The sequence below is a fragment of the Mastigoproctus giganteus genome, chromosome 7 (genome assembly GCF_048544385.1).
Source record: "Mastigoproctus giganteus isolate SK-2022 chromosome 7, ASM4854438v1, whole genome shotgun sequence".
Taxonomy (NCBI): Eukaryota; Metazoa; Arthropoda; class Arachnida; order Uropygi; family Thelyphonidae; genus Mastigoproctus; species Mastigoproctus giganteus.
In genome coordinates this window covers 160805008-160829674 of record NC_143581.1, presented here as the reverse complement: position 1 = coordinate 160829674, position 24667 = coordinate 160805008, and the positions used below count along the sequence as shown (strand labels likewise).

Below are 24667 nucleotides of genomic sequence, written 5' to 3'. Positions count from 1 at the left end.
ATAATATAAATAGAGATAGGGGCATACGTATTCATCCCCTCTTTGAGGCGGTAATCCCTGGAGGGGATGAACGTTTTTGCCTGAAACGCTCCCGGGCCACTTCTGGTTCTGACGGGAACAGTATACGTTTACGTGAAATGCACCGTGAACCTGCTGGTATTTAATGATGCACCGCAGAATAGAAGTACACTGTTGAGAAAGAAGGCAGAAGCCTTTGAAAGCTTCAGTTAGTATTTTAGCGCTTTTAACCTAGTATATTTTATTGTATTTTAAATTCGGTATCTGTATTATCACCTTGTATATTTACTGTATATCACAGTTGTCTTATTTTAAAATTGCTATCATCAGTAATATGGTATTTTGTTTTGTCTGTAAATAAATTTATTGTAAATATTAAAATTTTAAGAATTTGGTTTTTCGTCTTTCGTTTTTACTTGAATGGTTGGTGAAAAACACTAAAAAATCATAGTATGACTGACTATCTTTTGTTGGTGAATCCATATATCTCCTTTAAATATAATTTAAAATTAAAAAAATATCTGACTATAAGTTCAGAAGAGCACTAGTTAATTACCATATGTATGTTTTTTATTCAACTACAATTTACTAGTTCCTTCCAAAATTATTGAATAACAAAGGCTCTAATGAATATTAAACCATATCTTATTAAATACTTAACTGAACACAAAACTAAGCTAATCTGTGTGATCAGTGCAATTAAAACTATTTAGTAACTACAATTTAATGGCCGACCAGGCTAGCCGGGTGGTTAAAGTACCTGCCTGGCAACCCAAAGGTTGCGGGTTTGAATACCGCCTCGGGCTTGGATCAGAGTAGTGCAAAATCTATGGGAGGTGTGCATTATGGCCACAGAAGCTGAAGCCCCAACAACTAACAAAAAAAAAAAAAAAAAAAAAAATTTAGCGTGTTAATTGAATAAAAAAAAACCCTCAAAATTTCAAAAATGAACGTATTTTTATTGGCTTACAAATTTGCCAGCCATATAGTATAGCCTTCGGTTTGGCTGAAACAAGAAGAAGAAATGAATCACTTATAAGTTTATCAAGTGGAAATCTGCTGTACACCAATGTACAGCAGATTTCCACTTGATAATATGAAGTATATCATAAAGATTGGCATATCATAAAGATTTTAAAAACAACATTTTGGAATTTAAAAGTACATCACCAAGGGTGTCAAGAATAATACTCAAGATTTCAAAGAGGTACAAGCTAAAGATTATAATGATTTATGCACCAACATCGAGTCATGATGATGAAGAGGTTGAAGAAATGTACACCGAAATTGAGAGTCTTCTAGATGAGCAGAAAACCCACTACACTATTATCATGGGGGACTTCAATGCTAAGGTTGGAAAAAGGCAAAACAGCGCAGAAAGAGGAACTGTAGGAAATTTTGGAATTGGTGAAAGAAATAAAAGAGGTGAAGGACTTGTGGAATTTGCAGGATCTCAAGGAGTGTCAGTAATGAACACTTTTTTCATGAAAAGGGTGAACAGAAAGTGGACATGGAAGAGTCCAAATGGATTAACAACTAATGAAATAGACTTCATCCTCACTAACAGAAGATATATTGTGAATGATGTTACCGTCCTGAATAAGGTAGATGTTGGAAGTGATCACAGAATGGTAAGATGTACACTTGATATAGATGTAGGAAAGGAAAGGAAAAAACTGACTCGAGTAAATAATACAAAAGTCTTTGAGATAACGGAGGAGGAGAAAAAGCAGTATGTACTGGAACTTAAGAACAAGTTTGAGCTTCTGCAGACTGCTCAGGACCAAGATATCGACGAGGAATATTACAACTTTCTGAAAGTGATAAAGCCCAAGAAACCTATAGGGAAAAAGAAATCCAAAGAAGAAAAAATTAGTCAAGAAACACTTGTCATGATGAACCGAAGACAACAAATGAAAAGCAAGAAAAACACTGACAGGGAGAAAATTGAGTATACTGAGTTATGCAAAGCCATTAGAAAGAGACTCAGAGAGGACATAAGAAGATTTAACAAAAGAAAAGTAGAAAAAGCATTAAGGGAAAACAAAGGATTTAAATCAGCAGCCATGAGCAGTAATACAGAAAGACAAATGATACTGAAACTGAAGAATACCGATGGTGTTCTTATAAACAGCAGAGAAGACATAATTCAAATAGCAGAAGACTACTATAGAGAATTATACAAGGAGCGAGGGAATGATACCAGCAGTGGGGAAGATGGATTGCAAAGTAGCAACACATACGACATACCCGATATTCTTCCTGATGAGGTAGAACATGCATTAAAGAAAATGAAGAATCGGAAAGCCCCGGGGGAAGATGAAGTTACTCTAGAGTTGTTAAAATTGGGAGGAAGAGACAACACAAAAACTGGCAAGGCTCTTCACAAAGTGCATTAGAAAAGGTGTGACGCCTAAGCAGTGGAATAATGCAATCATAGTTTTGCTGCATAAGAAAGGAGATAAATCAGAAATTGGAAATTATAGACCAATTAGCTTGTTATCCCATATCTACAAGTTGTTCACAAGGGTCATTACTAACAGATTAGAAAGAATACTTGATGAGAATCAACCGAAAGAGCAAGCTGGCTTTAGGACAGGATTCTCAACTATGGATCACCTTCACGTAATGTCACAGCTAATGGAGAAAGCAAATGAATATAAAACACCATTATACCTGGCATTTGTGGATTAAGAAAAGACATTTGACTCCATACAGCATAAGGCAATGTTTCGGGCACTGGAAAGACAAGGCATAGCTACCCCATATATTATGATTTTGAAGAAAATATATGAGAGTGCTACCTCCTTTATTAGACTAGACAACGACAGTAGCAAATTTAAAATCGAGAAAGGAGTTCAACAAGGAGACACAATATCTCCGAATCTGTTTACTGCTGCCTTTGAGGAAGCTTTCAGAAGATTAGACTGGTCGCAGAAAGGAGTCAATGTGAATGGAGAGTACCTAAGCCATTTACGATTTGCAGATGACATTGTGGTCATAAGCCATGATCCCAAAGAATTAGAGGAAAATCTTAATCAGTTATGCACAGTTAGTAAGGATTTTGGACTAAAGATGAATATGACTAAAACAAAAGTAATGATGAACAAGTATGCAACGGAAAGGGAAATAATGATTGAAGGAGCAGTAATTGAAAAGGTGGAGTCATATACTTATCTGGGACAAGTTATTAGCTGTAATAATGATAAATGGCTGGAAGTCAAGAGAAGCATAAATTTTGGATGGATAGCATTCAGGAAATATAGTCACATACTGAAGAGCAATATCCCAGTTTGTCTGAAACGTAAAATAATGAATCAATGTATACTCCCCACCATGACTTATGAAAGTGAAACTTGGGCACTCACCAAAAGAATGGAAGAGAAGCTGAGAACTACACAGCGAAGAATGGAACGAATTATATTGGGAATCAGACTCTTAGATAAGAAGAGAAACACATGGATTAGGCAGCTAACTCAAGTAAAGGACATTCTTATCAAAACTAAAGAACTAAAATGGTCTTGGGCAGGACACATAGCTTGAAGACATGACAGATGGACTAAGAAAATAACAGAATGGTACCCAAGAGGAGCTAGAAGAAAACCTGGAAGACAAAGGCGGAGATGGATAGATGAAATTCATGAGTTTTTGGGTAGTAAATGGATGGCCAGCAACAGAAGGAACAGAAGGAACTGGAAAGTTGCTGGAGAGGCCTTCATCCTGCAGTGGATTGAAAATGGCTGATGATGATGATGATAATATAGCCTCAATCCCAAATTGTCTTGTATTCAAATCTACAGCTTCATTTCTGCCTACACTAAAGTATACAATAATTGTGAAAAAAATTACTAATCAAGCCAAACTTGATTTATACAGGTGAAGTGTAGAAAACCTGTTTCTTGTCCAAGTAGCAGTGAAACTTCTGGTCTTTTGCTATAGTTATTGGCTGCCCCTTCTATTCATTTATACTTATACCTCTCTTACGACTTTATCATTCAGTTGTATCCTTAGTTAAAGATAAAGCTGATTCATTGGTATCCTGCTTTTCTTCTAACCCTTGTATTGATGATCTTTGCAAATCGCCTACTTCTGTACCAAACACTCTGTTCGTTGTTTCCCATGGTCCAGGATTTTAGAATTATGAACAATCTTGGACCAAGAAAGCAGCAGATCCTGATTGAGTTTTTTTTCTTCTTGTACCCAAAACCTGTGCTCCTGATCTTACATTTGTTTGTGTCACCTTTTTACACTTATTATTCCACTTAAAGTGCAAGGGTGCATAAGTACATGTGCCTTGAGTGACTGGGGTTCATGCCTGTGACTGCTAAATACAGTGTTGTTTCTTGTATTCTCTTTACCTTGTGAACTCCTCTGACCTTGTGATTGTCCCAGAATATAAATATAAAATTTATTTATTTAACTTGATGGTTTAGTTAAACCCCCGCCCCCAAATTTGTTCCCTGGGTCACATGAATGGACACCATCCTCTGTGGGCTCTTTACATTTGGACAGGAGAGGGCAGTTAATTGAAAAACTGTTATTGAAAATAACAGTAACAGATCCAGCTCAGCGATCGATTTACCTTTATATTCCCCAATTTCATTTTCACTTTTTGATTGGGCAGTTTTGGACAATCCCAAAATAATGACAATTTTCCAGTAAAGCATACGTTATCAACCAACTCTCCCCACACAAAATGAAATAAAAATTACTTGGAAATTCAACAGAGTCAACTGGATAGAATATAAATGAGGTCATTTAGATGAAAGAAATATTCAGACCCTCTCGATTGATTGTGTAACTCATCAAATAATAGCAACTGCTGAACATACTATAACAAAATTTTTCATTAAAATTTGCCATCACCCTAAGACTTAGTGGTAAGAAGCCAACAATACTGCAAAGAAAGAAAGGAGGAAAAAAAAAAAAAACTCTGGAATATGTTTCACAAACATTCCACATCTGCTACTTTAACCAGCATAAGAAGGCAGGAGCTAAAGCCCCATTTGAGCTCAGTATGTCTCAATCATTAATAGATCCATCAACATAGGTTCATTCTGGGATAAGATCGGGAAGCTAAATTTCAAATACTCTGCCGTCACAACCCCGATGCTATGCTGCAAAGAACATTAGATTTCTGAACTTATTGATATTGTCAATACCTTAGCAGTATCTTTTAAGATCAAATAAAATAAATTTTCCGTTTATACTCTGGCATGACAACCAAGTCAGTAGAGTTTACAATAAATCGCCAATGCAAATATTTATCATATTTAGTAGTCACGGGCTTGAACCCTGGTCCACTCTAGGAACGTGTGCTATGCACTATCGCTCCTGACCACTGGGCTATGTCAGATCCTTTTAACTATAACCAGTGGTGAGCTATAGTGGGCTCGCGAGAGCCCATTGTTATTATTTTTTTTAAATTTGCGAGCCCATTGTTGAGACGATCATTTATTTTACAAATGAAATCCTGAATGCAGTTATTGAGTATCCAGAGCCGAAACTACGGTGGGGCGAGCGGGGCCCCATTCCCAGCATTTTAATGGTGCACTCGATTGATTATGTATTTTAAAATTGCTTCATTTTTGATTTAATTACAGTCAGACCTGTTTAACGAACTTCTTTATAGTGAATTTTTTGATTCCCCATGGCAATTACATTTAAAATAGTTTCCGTTGAACAAAGAAAATTTCCATGTAATGAATGGGTTAAGAGACAACTTTGTATGCATTGTTCTCACCTCTGGCCTTGAGACAATTTCGGTAATTAGAAAGTGCAAGTTAAGGATGAAAGGGATTATCGTTTCACAATGTTAGTCACAATGTCCGTAAAACCTGTGCAGTCACATACCGAGAAGTCACGCTAGTCAATATGCTTTCCATAGCTAGTCAGAGGATTAAGAAGATTCTCGACACAGATTACAGCCTCTGTTCAACCTGTATTGTGGTTCCCCTTTACTCCGACAAAAGGGCATATATTTTTCGGAGAAGTGAGTGATCCATGCCTTCCAGTAAATTTCTCCTGTCTATGTTTACGTGGGCACAGTAGCTGAATATCCATGTGATTCTGACTTTTTGCACTGTATTCGAAGAACTAATGAGAGTAGCAACGTAGAGGGGGGTGTGGATTGAAGCAACTAAGATATTATATAAACTTTAAGAAGATGAAATGTTGGCAGATTTTGAAACTTTGTCAAGCCTTTCACTGTGTAGAAAATGTTCTAAAATATAATAGCATACAGGCATTAATTAAAAAAAAAACTGTATTACCAATCTCCAAAAAACTAGCACGAATTAAGGATGATTGCTAAAGAACTTGATGTGGAAACTATAAAGATCGGTTGTGTGTTTGGGCCACGTCTGCTTGCAGACGGCAATTGTGGGTTAGAGGAATTATCCCACTTTGTGCAAACATTTTGAAGCAGAAGTAAAATATTCCGGATTATTAAATCGACTTTTAAATTTGGGATTTCTTAACCATTTAGCTTAACCTTTTAGCATTAAAGGTAACAGAGCTCCTTCAGGATTTGACATCCTGAAGGAGCTTTGTTACCTTTCAGAAGCTTTACAGAATCACCATTGTAAATGCTTATAAATTAATTATTCAAACTATCAGTGCTATTGCTAATTTGAAAAATTCTGTAGGAAATTATGAAGCTAAAATTGAGAGCATGTTGAAGTGGAAATAATTTGAAGGAATCAAAATCGAAAGTAAAAAAATTACCTTGTGACAAGTTATTAAATACATTGTTTTATCTTAAAAGAATAAATTATTAATGCAACAGGGAGATTTTAAATTAAATAAAGAAAATAACGATACCATTGAAAGAAATTTTAAACATGTGTTACCCAAAATCCTGGAATGTGAAAGAACTTTCATCTTGATGGCATGGCAGTGAAAACCGAATAAGAAATTTAAGTTTTCTGATAAAATATGAAATAAAAATTAATGATTTTAGAGATTTTGTCGAAGACAGTTTATCTTTAAAATAAATTGAAATTACCTTTTCATTTAAGAAAGCCAGAAAACATCTTTAAAACCATTGTGATTAGCAGTGCTGAAGCTGAGTTCAGCTTTCAGCCTAATGAATAATATTGTGACAATTAAACACGTTGCAGATTATGAAGACCATACATCTAAATGGAAAGACCATTGCTTCAATTTGATCCGGATCGTTACATCAAATCATCGCTCAGCAATTGAGCAAAGCAGTAGATCAACAACAAATATTAATAAAGAAGTAAATTCTATATGGCAATTTTTAGAATAAATTTTTTTTTTAATATTTGCGAAATTTTTTTTTTTTTTCATGTAATCTGTGATTTTTTGTTTACTTTTTCTAGAAAGTTTGTTTTTTTTATGTAATATTTGTTTTTATATTGTAGAATTTATGTTATTTGTGATTATGGGAAATATTTCATGTTATTTGTGATTATGGGAAATATTTCATGTTATTTTTTATTCACAATATTAAAATTTTATCGTGAAAAAAAAATGTATCTATTATATTTCCCTAGTTTAAAAAAAAATGACGAATAAAAAAAGTTGCGCATGTGCCGAGCACGCGCGGTAGATGGTTTATGTGAAACATCCTTCGCATTTCGTTTAAGTATTTTGATTTGTATATATTGATTATGAAATAAAAGAGCTTTTTTATTGTAAATATTTTATTAATCGTTCACAGATTTTCATAATTTCTGAAAGACAAGGTACAATGGATTTATGATAACTAAAGTAAGAGATGTATACTTGCGAGTGCAACGTATCTAAATATCTCTGTAAAACATCACCGATTAATGTACTGATCTTGTAGTTGAAGCGACATACGCAGCTGTTAGGGGACCCTAACAATGGAATGTAATGAAAATGCGAGACAAAAAAAGAAACTTTTGACAAATATTTGTATTGTTGCAATCATACTTACCGCAGTAGTAACTTCAGGAAGCATGATTGTGACGTCATGCTATACAAAAATTCTGAAAAGTTAGAACTCCAGACACTGTCATATCCAGTTATCATAAGGTGAGGCATGACAACCAGATTTTTAAGTGTTGTTTTTTTTTTTTTTTTTTTCCAGATAGACCTAGGAACGTTTTACACATTCACTTATATGCATGGTTAAGGGGGTAATAAGCTGCATTGTCCACCCCTGAAATCCACTCCTGACTCAAGAAATCATACTGGTCACGAAAAATGGGAAGCACCTCTAGTGGAAGCTGCAGATGACATCACTTCCATGACCGATCAAATTTACTCGGTAGAAGTCCGAAAAACTGTGGGCCCATTGTTAAAATATTCACAGCTCACCACTGATTATAACCAATTACGAACCACCATAGCCAAGTGGTCAGGCATGAGGGTGCATAAGCACACATGCCTTGTTCAGGCTTGTAACTGCTAAATATGATGCTGTTTGTTATATTCTCTCTGTCTTGTGAACTCCTCTGACCATCTAAAATTTTAAATTTAAAATTTAAACTTTCTTTTCAAACTTGTAAATCTTAAACAGAGAAATTGAAACTAAATTTCAATTCCACTCAGTTTTCTATCATCTGCCTTTAACCATGTTTGAATTAAGATTTATTCTTATTCAATCAAGAAAGAGTGCTGCAGGTCATGATGGAATATTTTATTTCATGATTGAAAATTTAAGTGGAGACTTGCTCACCATGTTATTACAGTTATATAATACAAGTTAATTTTAGAAAACTTCTGCTCTAACATCTAGCACCACACTATTGTTGTGACCTTTCCAAAACCAGGAAAGGATCATGCTGACCCTACAAACTACCATCCTTTAGCTCTTTTACTAGTTATTTAAGAAAAATTCTAGAAGAAGTAATCAACTTTCAACTCTCATGGCATATCATTGAACCCCACCACTTATTAAGTAAAGTGAGTAAAGTTTTCATAGACCATATCCACAAGAACACATTGATGCATGACCTTTTGGTTAAAGCAGAAACAAACATTCAAAATTCCTTTTTTCGAAATAGTCGTCTAGTTATGATTTCCTCTGACATTGAAAAGGCCTATAATACCACTTGGTGATAAAGATTCCTTCAGGACATAGGCTTGACTTACAAGGCCACCTTCCAGAATTCATCCAGGACTTCTTAAATAATAAATCCTTTAAAGTCTGATTTTAAAAACATATATACAGGATAAGGGGTTCTATCCTTAGTGCCACACTCTTTACAGTTATTTCTTACTGTTTACAGTTGAAGCATATTTTTATACTGACAATCTTTTAATCCCTTCAGAACAATATCTTCTTTGGTGTGGAGTGCATATCATTACATGCTGCTGCTTTTATCCTGTACCCTAATCAGACCCAAACCAGATTATGGTGCTCTGGTTTGTCTAAATCACAGAAAATGTGTTGAAATGCCTTGACCCTATACACCATAATCCTTGCTAAGAGTCTGTGAACCCCTGCTATCTCCACTGGAAAACACTCCTCCTGGGTTATATAGCCAAATTAAGTAGTCTTCCAAACCATCCACTATGGCAGTACCTCTTCCAGCCTCGATGGGAAAACCTACGTTTGAAACAAACCAATCTCTGAAAAAACCAGTGGGCATTCATCTACAAAATCTAACCACACAGTGGGGCATGGATTTCAGTAATGTACTTCCAGAAATCAAGACAACTTATCCACCATGACAAACTCTTACAGATTTCTACAGTTTCTTTAACCAGTGGAGTTAAAATGACATCCTGATCATAAACATCAAGCAGTTACCTGTATAAGGTATGTTTGTGTCAGACGGCTAGGATTTCTCCCATCTCTGCGTGTGTTTTGCTGTATTGAGGACAGTACACTGTCAAGCCAGAGGCTTGAAAGTGTGTGGGCCGTGTCTGTGCAGTGTGATATGTTGTGCCCATTGTTTATCCGGCTTATTGGCCGCCAGGTCCCTAGTGTGGCCCAACGTTGCCTATACCCTGCCACGTGGAGGCTAGCCGGGTGTATCCATTATCACAACAAATTGCTCTGGCAGGTCCTGCCACCTAGTTTCCTGGGATTTCAGTGGCTAGGACCTATTAAAAAAAAAAAAAAAAAATTATGCGTTTGACATTAATGCTTAGTGGGATTGCTGTTAGGAAATTGCTGGTTGGGGTTGAACGCTGAAGAGATGTGTTAAAGGCCAAATAGGTCGGGCAAAATTTTGATGTTATTAAATTTAGACATGTGAGGCTATACGCTAGATAAAAGCTAATAGTGTTAGTTGTCTTAGAGATTTACACAAAACCGGTAGAATTTAAATGTTGATTATAATTTGGCGGCATTGTTAAGGTTGTACTCGGTCAATTTAGTGAGAGAAGGGGGAGACTGAAGACTGGGGGGGAAACAGATAGAAGAATAGGGATGATAGAGTAGGTATCCCTAAAGAGGTCAGTGGAGACGAGCCCCACCAGGTGAAGTATGGGGGGTAGGCAGGGAGGAGAGGAGACAGAGATCCATCTCCTCCCTCCCCTTCCTGGGGATGGAGTTTTAAAGGGAACCAGGTTAGAGTACCCAGTTCAGATCGGCAATGGCGTGTTGGCAGCAAAGCCGCAGAATGTCTTCGTCGGTGTCATGTCCAAGGAGTGTCGAATCCGGTATGAAGGTCAAGCTGCCCATCCCGCTCCGAGGGTGGGATATTTTAGCTGGCAGTGGGGAACCCACCAGGCAAAGGGGTGGGAGACAGACACATTTACTTCATTCATAATCTGCATTCTCACTCTACTTGCATTTTTTTTTTTTAAATACTTTTTTCTTATTTTATTTTTTTTTTCAAGTGTTTTATAAATATATATATATATTTATAAAACACTTGTATATTTATATATATATATATATATATATATTATTTTATTATTAGTTTTTTTTTTTCACTCAACTCATTCATCTTTTTCTCACACACCAGGAGGGGATGCAATGATGTGTAGTGTAAATTTAAATACTAATTAAAACTAGAGTTAGTGTGTACTTAACTGTAGCATTTATGGTTTGTTCTTTTTCTCACACGCTTACACTTTTATTCATTCTTCTAGCTCTCATCTCATTTCATCATCATCATCCATTTTCAATCCACTGCAGGATGAAGGCCTCTCCAGCAACTTTCCAGTTCCTTCTGTTTTGAGCACTGGCCATCCATTTACTACTCAAAGACTCATGAATTTCATCTATCCATCTCCGCCTTTGTCTTCCAGGTTTTCTTCTAGCTCCTCTTGGGTACCATTCTGTTATTTTCTTAGTCCATCTGTCATCATGTCTTCGAGCTATGTGTCCTGCCCAAGACCATTTTAGTTCTTTAGTTTTGATAAGAATGTCCTTTACTTGAGTTTGCTGCCTAATCCATGTGTTTCTCTTATCTAATAGTCTGATTCCCAATATAATTCGTTCCATTCTTTGCTGTGTAGTTCTTAGCTTCTCTTCCATTCTTTTGGTGATTGCCCAAGTTTCACTTCCATAAGTCATGGTGGGGAGTATACATTGGTTCATTATCTCATCTCATTTATTCGACTCTTACTTTCTGCACTGCACTCTCTGGGCACCTCAACTTACTGTTATTCTTCAGTTGTGGTGCAGGCCTAGCCACAAGTTTTTTTTTTTTTTTTTTTTGCAGGCCAGGGGAGAATTCAGTGATAGTGTTTATGTGGTTAGTAAATGTTTGTTGGTACAGTATATATAAAGTAATGTAAGTTATTTTTAACTCTGTATTCTTTCGGCCAATTACATTTGCTCTTCCACTCATTCAATCTCTCTTTCCCTCATGCTAGGTCACTCTTTTTTTCTTTCACCAAAACTGCCATTTATTCCCTTTTACCATAATTCCTAGTTCACTCAGTGCCCAGCCTATTCATTCTATCTTTCATTTTCATTCAACATTGCATCCCCTTGCTACTAGCTTACTGATATTTTTCAGTTAATCTGCTTCCCTGGCTGCCTGTGCATCTCCCTCCCCTACATGGTTACTTATTTGGTGTGGGGCCCCAGGTTCCTACACATGGCAGGGTAGTCCTGGGGAGTTTTGTGATGTCAGGTTTCTCTCAGGGTGCAGAATACTGCTATCCTAACAGTTTTTAACTCATCGTCTGGGCGTGGTGGGAAACTTGGGCAATTTTACTATTGATTATTGTTTAATTGCTGGGGGGCTGAATTGCCATTCTTTGCATTGCTCTGCGCATTTCGAATACTTTCTGTGTGAAAGATGTAAAAGCTTTATAATTTTGCCCTTCTGTGATGAACAGATGTTCTTTTTCCCTGGGAAGGGGACCAATCTGTGCTATTATCTCTGTTCTGGCGATGTCATATATAGAATGTGTGCCCAGTCTTCACTTTCGCCACAGGTGCAGTTTGGGTCATTGGGCAGGCCAAAGGAGGTTAGTTTCGCCTTTAGGGAGCCGTGACTTGTCAATATAAATGTTGTAAAAAGTCCAGGAGCATACCACTTAGGTTGCTTTGGGCTAACCATTGACACCTGTGGCAGAAACCGTTTGATAACCAGACCTCTTGTTTCCTGCTCCCACTTTGTTTGCCGGAGCTCGTGGAGCTTTGTGGCTATTCTTTTTCTTTCATCATTGAAGGTGTTGGTTGTATCAAGGGCTATCCCCAGAAATTCTGTGGGTATGCCCTTTTTAAATCTATAATATAAGCCTCTTTTGGCTACTTCCAGGTAAAGTGGGAGAGTTCCGGCCAGCAACTGTAGTGCAGGTGTGCTTACTGTGCGACATGCTCTGGTAATAGTGAGTAGTATTGTCCTTTGTATCGATTCTAATTTATTCCTATTTCTTACTATGGACGAGCGGATGAACCACGCACAGACTCCATAGGTAATAACAGGTAGGAACATTGCACGGTATACGATTGCCAGGGTCTTTCTTTTGAGTCCCCAGTCTGCTCGACTGATCCTGGCAATCATACCTGCATAATTTCTCACTTTCTTTGCCAAGTAGATGAAATAGGGGTAAAAAGTTAATTTTGAATCAAAGACCACTCCAAGATATTTTAGTTCTGTTACCATTTTTATAGTGGTTGTGTTAATTTTGATTTGTGGACGTCTTATGTCCAAATTGCCTTTTTAGAAGTATTTGTTTGGTTTTTTCAGGCGATATTTTGAGCATGTGCATTTGTGCCCAATCCTGCAGCTGCAAGAGGGCAGCATTTGATCTTTGCTCTACAACCACTCTCATGTTACCTTTAACAAGGAAAATCATGTCACCTGCAAAGGCAAAGCTTTCTATGGGACCCAGATCCAAGGCCAGAACAATGTTCCAGAAGAAAGGGCCGAGGATTGAACCCTGCGGCAGCCATTATTCACAGGCTGTGTCAATTCCTCTAACCTTGTGCGTACTGAGACACTTCTGTCTGTAAGGTAGCTGTTTATTACCTTATAGAGGCTTTGTGGGGGCATTTGCCTGGCGGAGTCTCCTAAGGACACTAGGCCACCAGAGGGAGTCAAATGCCCCAGCAAAGTCAATGGAGACTGCCAGTATATATTTTTCCTCTGAATTTTTAACTGTTGTCAGTAGGTGGTCCATGGCATCCTCCGTAGAGTTGCCCTGCTTAAAACCATACTGATTGTCACACTGTAAATCTGCTTCCATGTAGTACCGAGCTAATCTACTATATATTAGTCTTTCATATATTTTCCCTAGTACAGGAAGTAGGGCTATTGGTCTATAGGATTTGGGATCAGTAGGCAGTTTCTCGGGGTTTTTGAGAATTAATCTTAACAGCTTTTTTCCATATTTTTGGGAATATACCTTCTGTCATACAGTTATTATATAGTGCTATTAATTTTTCTGGTGCTTTTTCCGCTAATTTTTTGATAATCTCAACCTCTAAGAGGTCAAAATCTGGGCATTTATTGTTTTTGGTTTTAGATAGTGCTATTTCTAAGTCTTGTATAGTAAACAGAGGTTCGATATTGGCATTGTCATATTCAGTGTTTTCTTTTATAATGTCTAGCTGGGTGGGGGAATGTTCCCCAGTTTTAGTCTGAATAATACTGTCTAGGATGTTATTTACAGAATCCACCCAACACAGGGTTGGGGTTCCATCTGGTTTGTTAGTAGTTTCCAAGACATCTCCTCTTGGCAGCTTGTTGGTCACTATTCTGTAGACAACTCCCCAAGGGTTATTGTTTCCAGTAGTTCCCACCAAGTGCCTCCAGCATTCCTTTTTCTTGTCTCCTATGAGGGCTGTATACCTGAAAGTTCTATAAGAATCTCTCAGTGCATCCACCTCATTTTGTGGCCAAGATGAGGTGGATGCACTGAGGTATTCTTATAGAACTCGCAGTTACCTGTAGTCCATTCTGCCCTTTTTTGCAATTTTACGAATGTACATACTGATGACTCCAAAATGGAGAGCAGTATTAGTTGGAGATACTCTGGCCTTCTAACAACTCCCATTGCAATGCAGTGTGCACGTGTTAGAATTATATGCCATATTTCTAGCTTTGAAGAATATTAAAGAACTTTTGTTTTAAAAAAAACATTATGTACGGACTCTTACAGTGCCATTTTTGCAATTTAGTATGCATATTTTTCCATTCACCCTTTTTGCAGAAAATCCAAACCATATTAATGCAGCTATAAAGCTGCAATCAGCTAATGAAATTCTGCTGGGGACATATAGGAATTCCTGAAAATGAATGCTCCAATTATAATATCAAAAATGCTGCTGATCCAATTTCACCTCTAAAGTTTTATACATTGACTATAAATACTTTTTTAAAATGACGCACAAAAAACAGTGGGTGGGGAGCATAGACTTCTAACAAACTGTTTAGGATCAAACAAAAACCTGAGCAATGGATATCTAGTTTAAGATCCAGTATAAAAGAAGTCACCCTTACCCAAATCTGTATTGGACCCACATACCTTACTCACTACTACCTTCTCGCAAATGATAACTCTCCATAGCACATGGAAAATTAGAATTTCCAAATGCAATTTGGTTCGTTTCATAATAGACTACTCAATCTATGAAAAAGAGTGAAAGCAGACTCCATCTTTCTTCGAAATCTTCATGACTCTTTAACATTGCTGCATGTACCAGGGGAGAGGCAGGATGGTGTAGAGCTATTTACCTTTCTAAAAACAATCAAATATAATGTATTTGGCACTTTTTGTTCCTTAAGGAACACATGTACTTTATAAAGACTGATATCAGCATATTGGCAACTATGACTGTATTTGCCAATGTGCCACTAAATCCACAACAACAACAAAAATAAGACATGCTGAAAACAAGGCTGCAATTTAGGTTATAATGTGATAATTCAATTACTGAAGAAACAGTTAGATTCCCTAGAGACAAATAAAACTGGGGATTCATCAGAGAGTCAAAGTATCTAATGACCTGCCGAGTGATGCACCTTGTTTGAGGGTGCATCACTTTGCAGGTCACTAGATTTTCAACACTACGCTGACTTTCATCATATAATCCATTGTGTCTGGGCATAGATCAAAATTGGTCTACATATTAGGTAAATAATTATCATACTGCAGACTTACTCTGCACAACAGGATTGACCGAGCACAATCAAATGAAAATTATCAACTGTGTTGGAAACAATTGTGAATGAATAATAAGTGATTAAAGCTGCATTTCTTCAGTACATTCATTGTTAGCTCACTCTGTACTCTGGTAGAAACCACCCACCAAAATAATTGTTTGATTGATTAGAATAACAAAGAATGATCATTCAATATCTGTTTTGGCAGGTTTCCCCCATCCTTATCACTGTAGACTGTTCCTGGAGCATTCACACTGTTTGTTGGGAATCCAGTTAGGTATTCCCAAGGATGGATCCAGCTTTCATGTTATTGGTGGGGCATGTAACAGGATAGAAAATAAAACATTTTAAAATATAAAATAAAATAAATTTCTGTTTTTTTCTTGAGATGGCTGAGGCCAGAAGTGCTTACTTATTCACTTTTATTATATACATATTGAACTGAGGGTAACCAGGATCTTCAGGTGCAAGAGTCACAGTGCCATGCAATTTTTGTAGCTGTATACTGGCCCAAATCCACAACTTTCTGATATGTGGCCATGAATGCTAGCAACTAGTGCAGATATTTCAATTATATTAATTTTAATATAATATTATTATAAATAGTGTTTAATTTGCAACTATTCTTCCCCCCTCCCCCACACACACACACACCAGAACTTGCTTATTTCATGTATTATTGCACATTTATATAGAGAAAAATATCTGTATTTTAATTTAGTATTTTATTTCTTAATGCATTGTGATAAAATTCACACCAAATTACAAAGATACATAATGTGCAATATATGTTCTATAGAACACAAACAGCAAAAAAGATAAATAAAGTAAAATAAATAAAAAAGAGATAACTTCAGATTCAAATTAAGAAAAATAATTTTAGACACCTTGTCATTTGTCAAACTGCTGTGCTTCTCAGAAAACTTTGGTACTTCTTCAAAAAAATTCTTTCTCCTTGGAAATGAAGTTACAATTATGAAAAATCTGCTGTAGTCTAATTCAAAAAGCCTGGAATAAATGGTTCTGTTTTCTTTCCGTCAATTCAGTGGATTTTTGTGTTTTGACAAAAGGGGTTAATATTTAATTAACTGTAGTTCCATTTCAACAATGCTGGATTCTCTAGGTAGGATTTTTATACCTAGAGGATGTGCCACAATAGAATTACCTGACAGTGTGGGGAATATCAAAGAGCAATTTACCACCAAATTGAGTTACATTTGTTTACTATTTTGAAGCTTGGGATGAATGTGGTCCTTTTGTTGTAACTGGAGCACTGATCGCTAGAGGTCAACTTGATAGATACCTACCCAGTGATGAGCAAAACATACATAAGTAGTTCACTTCTTTATTTGATTTATTTATTTATTTTATTTTTTTATTTTGGGTCATTGGCATAATGACAGATAGCTATTGCTTAGTGATTTGAGTCACTGAATCAACTCACTGACTCACTAGTCATCACTATTAGTCTGGTAAAGGCTGACTATGAAAGGTCAGTGGCCAAGAGAGCAAGGAATTCATCAGGTACTTAGCATTGATCTTTGTAGATAGAAATTCTCTTCATAGTGGAGAAAGGCTGTCTGAGTGAGGCAGAGATATGAAATTAGAGGTATCAAAATTACAGAAGTTGAAACTTTCAAGCCTAAAGACAAGCAAGGCTCCTAGAGTTGATGGCATAAATCCAGCAATTTTGAGGGAGGCAGTGAGAGAGTGCATTGAACCATTAAGGTTAATTATGAGGACATCATTGAACTGGGAAAAGTTCCTTTGGATTAGAGTTGTGCCAACATACCGCCACTACATCAAGGCATTAAGAGCAAAGTTCATAACTACAGAATGGTGAGTCTGACTTGTGTTAGGGGAAAAATTATATAAGCAATGATAAAGAGTACAATATATATAGAATATAAGACATATAAAAGTTAGAAGCGGAGGTCCCCTAGGATTGGTACTGGGACCACTGTTGCTTTTTGATTTGCTTAAATGACAACAAAGGGATAGGGGTGTGATGTCAAGATTGGGAGAGTGATTAATAATCAGTGCCAAGATGCCTCCATAGCCGGGTGGGAAGCTAGGTTCGAGCCTGTCACCACCAAATACGGAGGATGCGGAAAGGTCAGGGAATGACCACCACATATATTCCCAGAGCAATATGGCCTTAGTTGCTAATGCTCCTAAAAACCAAATAACAAAAAAAACAAACAATCAGTGCCAAGGAGTGCTCCTTAAGGACAGCTTAGATAGTGTTCAAGGAATGGCCAAAAAAGTGATAGCTATATTTTAATGCAGCAAAATTCTTACACGTGTGGAATGGCAGCTCCAGATTAACTTATACTTTGGTGGGATTAATTTAAAAATAGTATAGGAAGAAAAGGATTTGGGACTGCAATGCAATATGGGTGGACATGAAGTTCTTCATGCTGTGTAAACAGGCAGCAGGTAGGCCCAGTGGTGTTCTCTCAATAATTAATCAAACATTTGCTTATAGAGATGGTGCAGTATTACAGTTGCCTTATTCACACTAAATAAGGCAATTGTAATACTACACTTGCAATACTGGGGAGACCTATCTATGTTCAACTTAATATGACAGATCGTTGCCTTTTCATTCCCATTATTCAAAGTTGCTGGGATTGGGCATTGTCAACTTTAAAATTTCTCTCTCTCTCATGACAGATAGCACACCTTCCTTCCATGTTTTTCTAGGGCATCCTCGTCTTCTCTTCCCTTGTGGTGTCCACTCAAATTCTTTTAGGCCATCTCTCTTCATTCATGCAGAGAAGACGTCCAAACCATCTCAGCCTCCTCTTTTTTATTCATTCTGTAATATCATCCTCTGCATGCATACATCTTCATATTTCCTCATTCGTAATCCTCTCTAGCCTAGAAACTCTAGCACTCCAATGCAGATAGTCCATCTCTAGTGCCCTAAGCTTCTTTTTTTGTGCCTCCCCTTTTTCAATGTTCACACCGCCATAGCAAAGTACCAATTCCACTAACAACTGTCCGATATGTTTTTTTTAGTTCTAAGGGAGATATTGTTTTTTGCCCCACCATATAGTATTGAGGGCACTAAGAATCTTCCTACTTTGATGAATTCATATGTGAACTTCTTCTTTCCCCAATCCGTTCTTAGTTATACTACATCCTAGTCTTTGAAAAAAGTAAACAGGTTTTAGATGGATAGATTGTTTTTTGATTGTTTGTTTTTGTTAAATTGATATTGAGGCCCCATTGGTTATATGTCAGATGCAGTTCTTTATTATATATTCTAAATCATAAGCTTCTTGAGCAATGATATCTTGATCATCGGAAAAATTAAGATTCCAAAGATATCTATCATTAATTGGTACTCCCATTCCACAACAAGTTCTTTTCCATTCTTGTAAGGCACATTCCAAGAAAACATTAAACAGTAGAGGTGATAAACTACATTTTTGTCTCAGCCTCTTTGTTGGATAGATTGAGTTAGAAAGAGTATTCCCAACTTTGATATATGCCACATTATTATTGTATAATTCCCTTATCAGTACTACAAGTTCTGGATCATATTTTGACATATTTTGAAAGGCTTTCCATAATTCCTTTCTTTCAATGGTCATAAGCCTTTTCCAGATGAAAGAAAAGTAGGTATCTTGATTCTTTGCTTTATTTTTCTCCACTAGTTTTTGCAGAATAAACAAATTGTCCACATATGAGTGACCTGACCTGAATCCACTTTGTTCTTCGCTTATCTTATATTTACCTCCTCTCGTAATTTTAGCTGAAGTACCTTAAGAGTACAGCCTGGATGTGGTGCAGTTTACACTTCGGCCTCTGTATATTTTCCAGGATCCTGCTTATCTCCCTCTTTATATATGGATGAAATATAGCTTTCCATTCTTCTGGTATTTTTCTCAGCTGTGCGCCGACCGGGCTAGCCGAGTGGGTAAAGTACCTGCCCGGCAACCCAAAGGTCGCGGGTTCGATTCCCGCCTCGGGCTTGGATCAAAGTACTGCAAAAACCTTGGGAGGTGCAATATGGCCACTGAAGCCGATGCGCCAACAACTACCAAATCAAAAAAAAAAAAAAAAAAAAAAATCTCAGCTGTGCTATCAGATCAATTAGATTTGTGGTCCATATTTAATTAGTTCTATCGCTGTTTCCCAGGCCTGTTGATTTTTTGTTCTTCATTAGTTTTGCACACTCAAGTACTTGCTGTTTTGTAATGATATGATTAAAATTTAAAAATGATATTTTGAAAGGCTTTCCATAATTCCTTTCTTTCAGTGGTCATAAGCCTTTTCCAGATGAAAGAAAAGTAGGTATCTTGATTCTTTGCTTTACTTTTCTCCACTAGTTTTTGCAGAATAAACAAATTGTCCACATATGAGTGACCTGACCTGAATCCACTTTGTTCTTCGCTTATCTTATATTTACCTCCTCTCGTAATTTTAGCTGAAGTACCTTAAGAGTACAGCCTGGATGGGGTGCAGTTTACACTTCGGCCTCTGTATATTTTCCAGGATCCTGCTTATCTCCCTCTTTATATATGGATGAAATATAGCTTTCCATTCTTCTGGTATTTTTCTCAGATGTGCTATCAGATCAATTAGATTTGTGGTCCATATTTAATTAGTTCTATCGCTGTTTCCCAGGCCTGTTGATTTTTTGTTCTTCATTAGTTTTGCACACTCAAGTACTTGCTGTTTTGTAATTTAATGTGGAAACCACACTTAATAAAAGACATTGGGCTTCTTGAAATGATCCAAAGGCTGGCAACATGCTTGATGAGATTGGCAAAAAAGGGCACATCCATATAAGGAAAGAATTCTGAGTTTGTTAACTGGGCACCATAAGGTGAACCTAATTGAGGTTTATCAGGCTATCTTAAGGCGAACCTAATTGAGGTTTATCAGGCTTTTAATTCCTCTGATAGGAGAAATTAAAATAAATGAGGGTGTAATTCACTGTTATGATTCCATAACTGGGAAATATAAATTCAAATTATGGGGGTTTGGTTTAGACTGAATTGTAGTAAGTTTTCTTTTAGCTAGAAACTTGTTAATTACTGGAATAAATTACCTCAATGGGTAGTTGAGACTGACAGCATGGGGAAATTCAAAGGTCAGCTGGATAATTATTTGTGCATCTAGATGTGTGGGATGTTCAGATGTGTGATTGAGGGATACGAATAGGTAGTTCATTCTTATATTATTTTATTCATTTATTTTATTTTTTGGCTGGTGCAACAAAAGCCTAGGATTTCCTTGTACCTATAGTTAATACAGGAACTCCTTGACTTACGTAAGGGTTGCATTCCGCATAACGCTACATAAGTCGGAATTTCCCCCGTGCTTGTGCAGCACTCGCAGCTGTGTTCGCTGAATTGATTGAATCAAAAAATAAATGTTCAACGAACATGTAAATAGAATTATTTATTGTATTTATTCAATTTTTTATCTCATGCACAGGAAAAATTACAAAAGCGTGCAATTTAAAAAAAATTTTAAATTATAAAATTACAAAAAAAAGAGAGGAGACAGGCATAACGTCAGTAAGTTTTACCTCTTGAGCATTGTTGCCAGAATTGACGTCTTGAACTGATAAGTACACCGCTGCAGTGGTTGATGGCTGTGGAGATTTAGAAGGGGTCGGCCTCTCAACCTTATGAAAGAACATATTAATGGATGACTGGATGGTGGCTTTTTATCGTAGATTTATTTGTAGCAAACAAGCATATAATTCACCCCTCTGTTAACATTTAAGAATCGTTTGCTGTCAGGATCCGTCTTCTCAAACCTTGTCATTGCCAATGCAATTTCATGAAATGCCATTGCCATCTCTCTTGTGATGATGCATCTTGGCTGCTCATTCGGTTCATCTTGAGCTTCGTCAGCATTTTCTTCTTTCACTATTGCTGCCTGGAAGTCAATAAGTTCTTCGTTAGATAATTCCTTTTCTTCTTCCTCTATTAACTCCTCGTCTTTGGCATCAACCCCCAACTGAAGTAGCTGTGCAACCTTTACAATCTTATCTGTAACCTCTTCACATGATTCGTCTTTTTCAAATCCTTCGAAACCTTTTACGTGCCGTGGGCATATTTTCTTCCATCCGCCATTTAAACAACTTTTAGGCCTTATTAATGTTTAAGATGGCGTGGTAAATATTGTAAGATTTCCAAGTCTCTTAACGTAAAATTTTTCTCATTGTCTACTGCAGACAATGCCTGAGCAAATGTTATGCATAAATAGTATGCTTTTAAATTCAAAAATAACACACTGATCCATAGGTTGGATGAGTGAAGTAGTGTTTGGCGGTAGAAATATGACTCTCACGTTCGAATTGAAATCATCTAGATGTGTGGAATGTCCAGGAGCATTATCTAATAGAAGCAAAATCTTGAAACGAACGTCGTTGTCTTTACAATATTTTTCAACCTCGGGAATGAAGCAGCATTTAAACCAGTCCTCAGAGAGAGAGATATTGTTATCCATGCTCTCTGGTTTGATTGAAAATGCACATGTAGGGTGACTTTATTGATGCCCTTAAGTGCACGAGGATTTCTAGAATGGTACACCAGCAGTGGTTTTAATCTGTAATCTCCCGCTGCATTAGCCCCAAGCCCTATCTTTTGATGCCTTGAAATCCGCCATTGTATTTTCATCTTCGGCAATGTATGTTTGATTTGGCTTTGGCATTTTTTTCCAATACAGAGCAGTCTTGTCAATGTTAAAAATTTGCTGCTTTGAATAACCGCCTTCATCAATAATTTTTTTCCAACACATCACAAATTTTCTGCATCTGCAGAATCTGCAGTGGCGACTTCACCGCATACTTTTACGTTGTGGAAACCAGCGCGGTACTTGAACCTATTAAACCACCCGTTTCTTGCCACAAACTTGGGTTGGGGTTTGCAGTACTTATCTTTAATATCTTTATAAATACTTGTTGCTTTTGGTTGAATGGTAATTAGACTCAGGGGCACTTGCTTCTGAATCTGATTTTCCATCCATATAATTAACAGCTGTTCCATCTTCAATATAGCACCTGAACACTGTTTTGTAAAAACTGTTGATATCTTAAGTGCCTTGATCCTTTGACGTGTTCTTTTATATGTGCACTGTCCTTTAAAATAGTATTCACTGTTAAAGCAGCGAGACCTAATTCCCTTGCAATAGATGACAAACTTTGTCTATTGCATAAATCAATTTTGTTTCATTTCCTGGCACTACCACCAATTGCACTTGCACTTGTCGATTTTCCTTCGTCATTGTAATACTTAAACAGGAATGAAGAGAGGTTTCTGAAAATTTGTTTTTTATATGATTGAAGATTTCAGTGAAGGGAAACATATTTCACCATAATAGTGTAAAAACCCACACAATTGCAGTTATCAGTATTATCACAAATGCAATAAGATCGAGTTTACTACCCATTTATACAAATTTGTAATTAGATGCACTAACAGAAAAGTCCAATAAACTGGAAAGTGCAAATTCTATGGGATGCGAAATACATTTCCACAATTTTTTTTAAGTTTGCACCGGCTGGCAAAAACTTACATAAAGTCGAGTATTCTGAAGTCGGGGAGTTCCTGTATTAATAGTGATAGTACTACTATAGTACGGCCATAACTGCCAACATGCCATCCTGAATAGGAATGTTGATGGTATTACTACCTCTATTGAGTGCGAGTTTCCCATTAGTGCAATGCAATATGCAAAATATAATATGCAGTGTTGGAGATGTCAAGTTGGTATCTTATATTGTGCTGGTCTTAAAGAACTGAACTAAAGTAATAGAAATTCTAAGTAATAGAGCTTATTTTTATTAAGTTTACAAGCCTATAAAAATTCCTAGTTCTGCAGATATTAATCTTACACCAGTATGAAATTTTTATAAACTCTTGTAGTTTACATTACCAAGCATCAGAATATATAAAAATGCACTTTAACTTATTGCAAACATTCATTATAATATATTTTTTAATATTTTTATATATATATATATATATATATTACTTTTTTCCATCCATTCCTTTAGTGTTCCCACTCTGCCATCATCTATTCCATCTTTAGCAAATTTGAGGATCGATGGAGAAATACCACCGGCTGTAAATTTGCTCAATTCAAAGAAGTCATCTGCACCTTCAACTCCTCAACATGGAGATGGTTGTGTCGACTTTGATAAGACAGAGCCATCAGAGCCCGTTTTTCAGGATATGACCATCACCAGTTTTCTCAATGGATTGAGTTTAGAACATCTCAGAGATTTGTTTGAAAAAGAACAGGTAGAGTTTATTTTTGTCCCCTTTATACTATCCCTATTTTCAACATGAATTTAATTCTGCAGGAAACTAAAATAAAACTGGAAACCTGATAAATGACATTTACATCTGTCAGCAGGAGGATAGACTTTTCTTAGCAGTTGAAGGATACTGTTGTGTGTTAACTAAAAAATTAAGCTTATATTTTTTTTATTGATGTTAAAAAAATGCTCATTGGTAAAATTGACTAGAATAATTGAAAAATGAAAATGTAATAGTATTCTTTGATTGGATCAAAGTACATATCCAGTTTGTTTCAACACTAGTCCATGCATTATTCCTCACTTTAAACATTGGACATCACCTTTGTCACAGGATACCTGTGACCATATCTATATTTTCTCAGCCCTTACTGCAGTTTTTGGAGGCCACGTTTTGCAAGCTCAGTGGAAAGAATATCTTGATGCCTGCCGATGTTAGTTCAAGTTTCCCCCCCCCATGGAACAGACCTAAAGGCAAACAAGTTCCGTTCAACCCTTCCCTATCTCTTCCATCATGCAGTATGATTGATGACTTTTGAGGTTATGATGAACATCGTGGGGATATCCAGTATTCCTTACATTTCGAGGGTACAGCTCTAAAATTGTATTCGCAGGCCGGCCGCTAGTTAGTACACCGGACCGAACCTATTGGTCACTCTCTGGGAGGCTTCCGGATCAGCTAGTATATAATCTTGCTACCTCTACTCTGCCAGATAGTGATTGGAGGGAGTCCAAGTAGTGTGTATGCGGGGAGCATTGTCGAGGCCACGTTATGTCAGGGATCTGGGATTCTCACCACATGTACGCCATATCCAAAAATTTCATTACTTCATGCAGCATGTCC

The 24667-nt window shown here is 36.8% G+C and overlaps 1 protein-coding gene across 3 annotated transcripts in view; it reads left to right on the top strand.

Annotated features, from left to right (window-relative positions):
• Window positions 1-24667, top strand: part of Tnks (tankyrase) — a 637218-nt gene that overhangs the window by 446466 nt on the left and 166085 nt on the right. For all 3 annotated transcript variants that reach the window (XM_090377953.1, XM_090377952.1, XM_090377954.1), the window contains exon 21: window positions 23560-23806. In XM_090377953.1, coding sequence (XP_090234079.1) covers window positions 23560-23806 — 247 coding nt within the window. The remainder of the gene's footprint in view (window positions 1-23559; window positions 23807-24667) is intronic.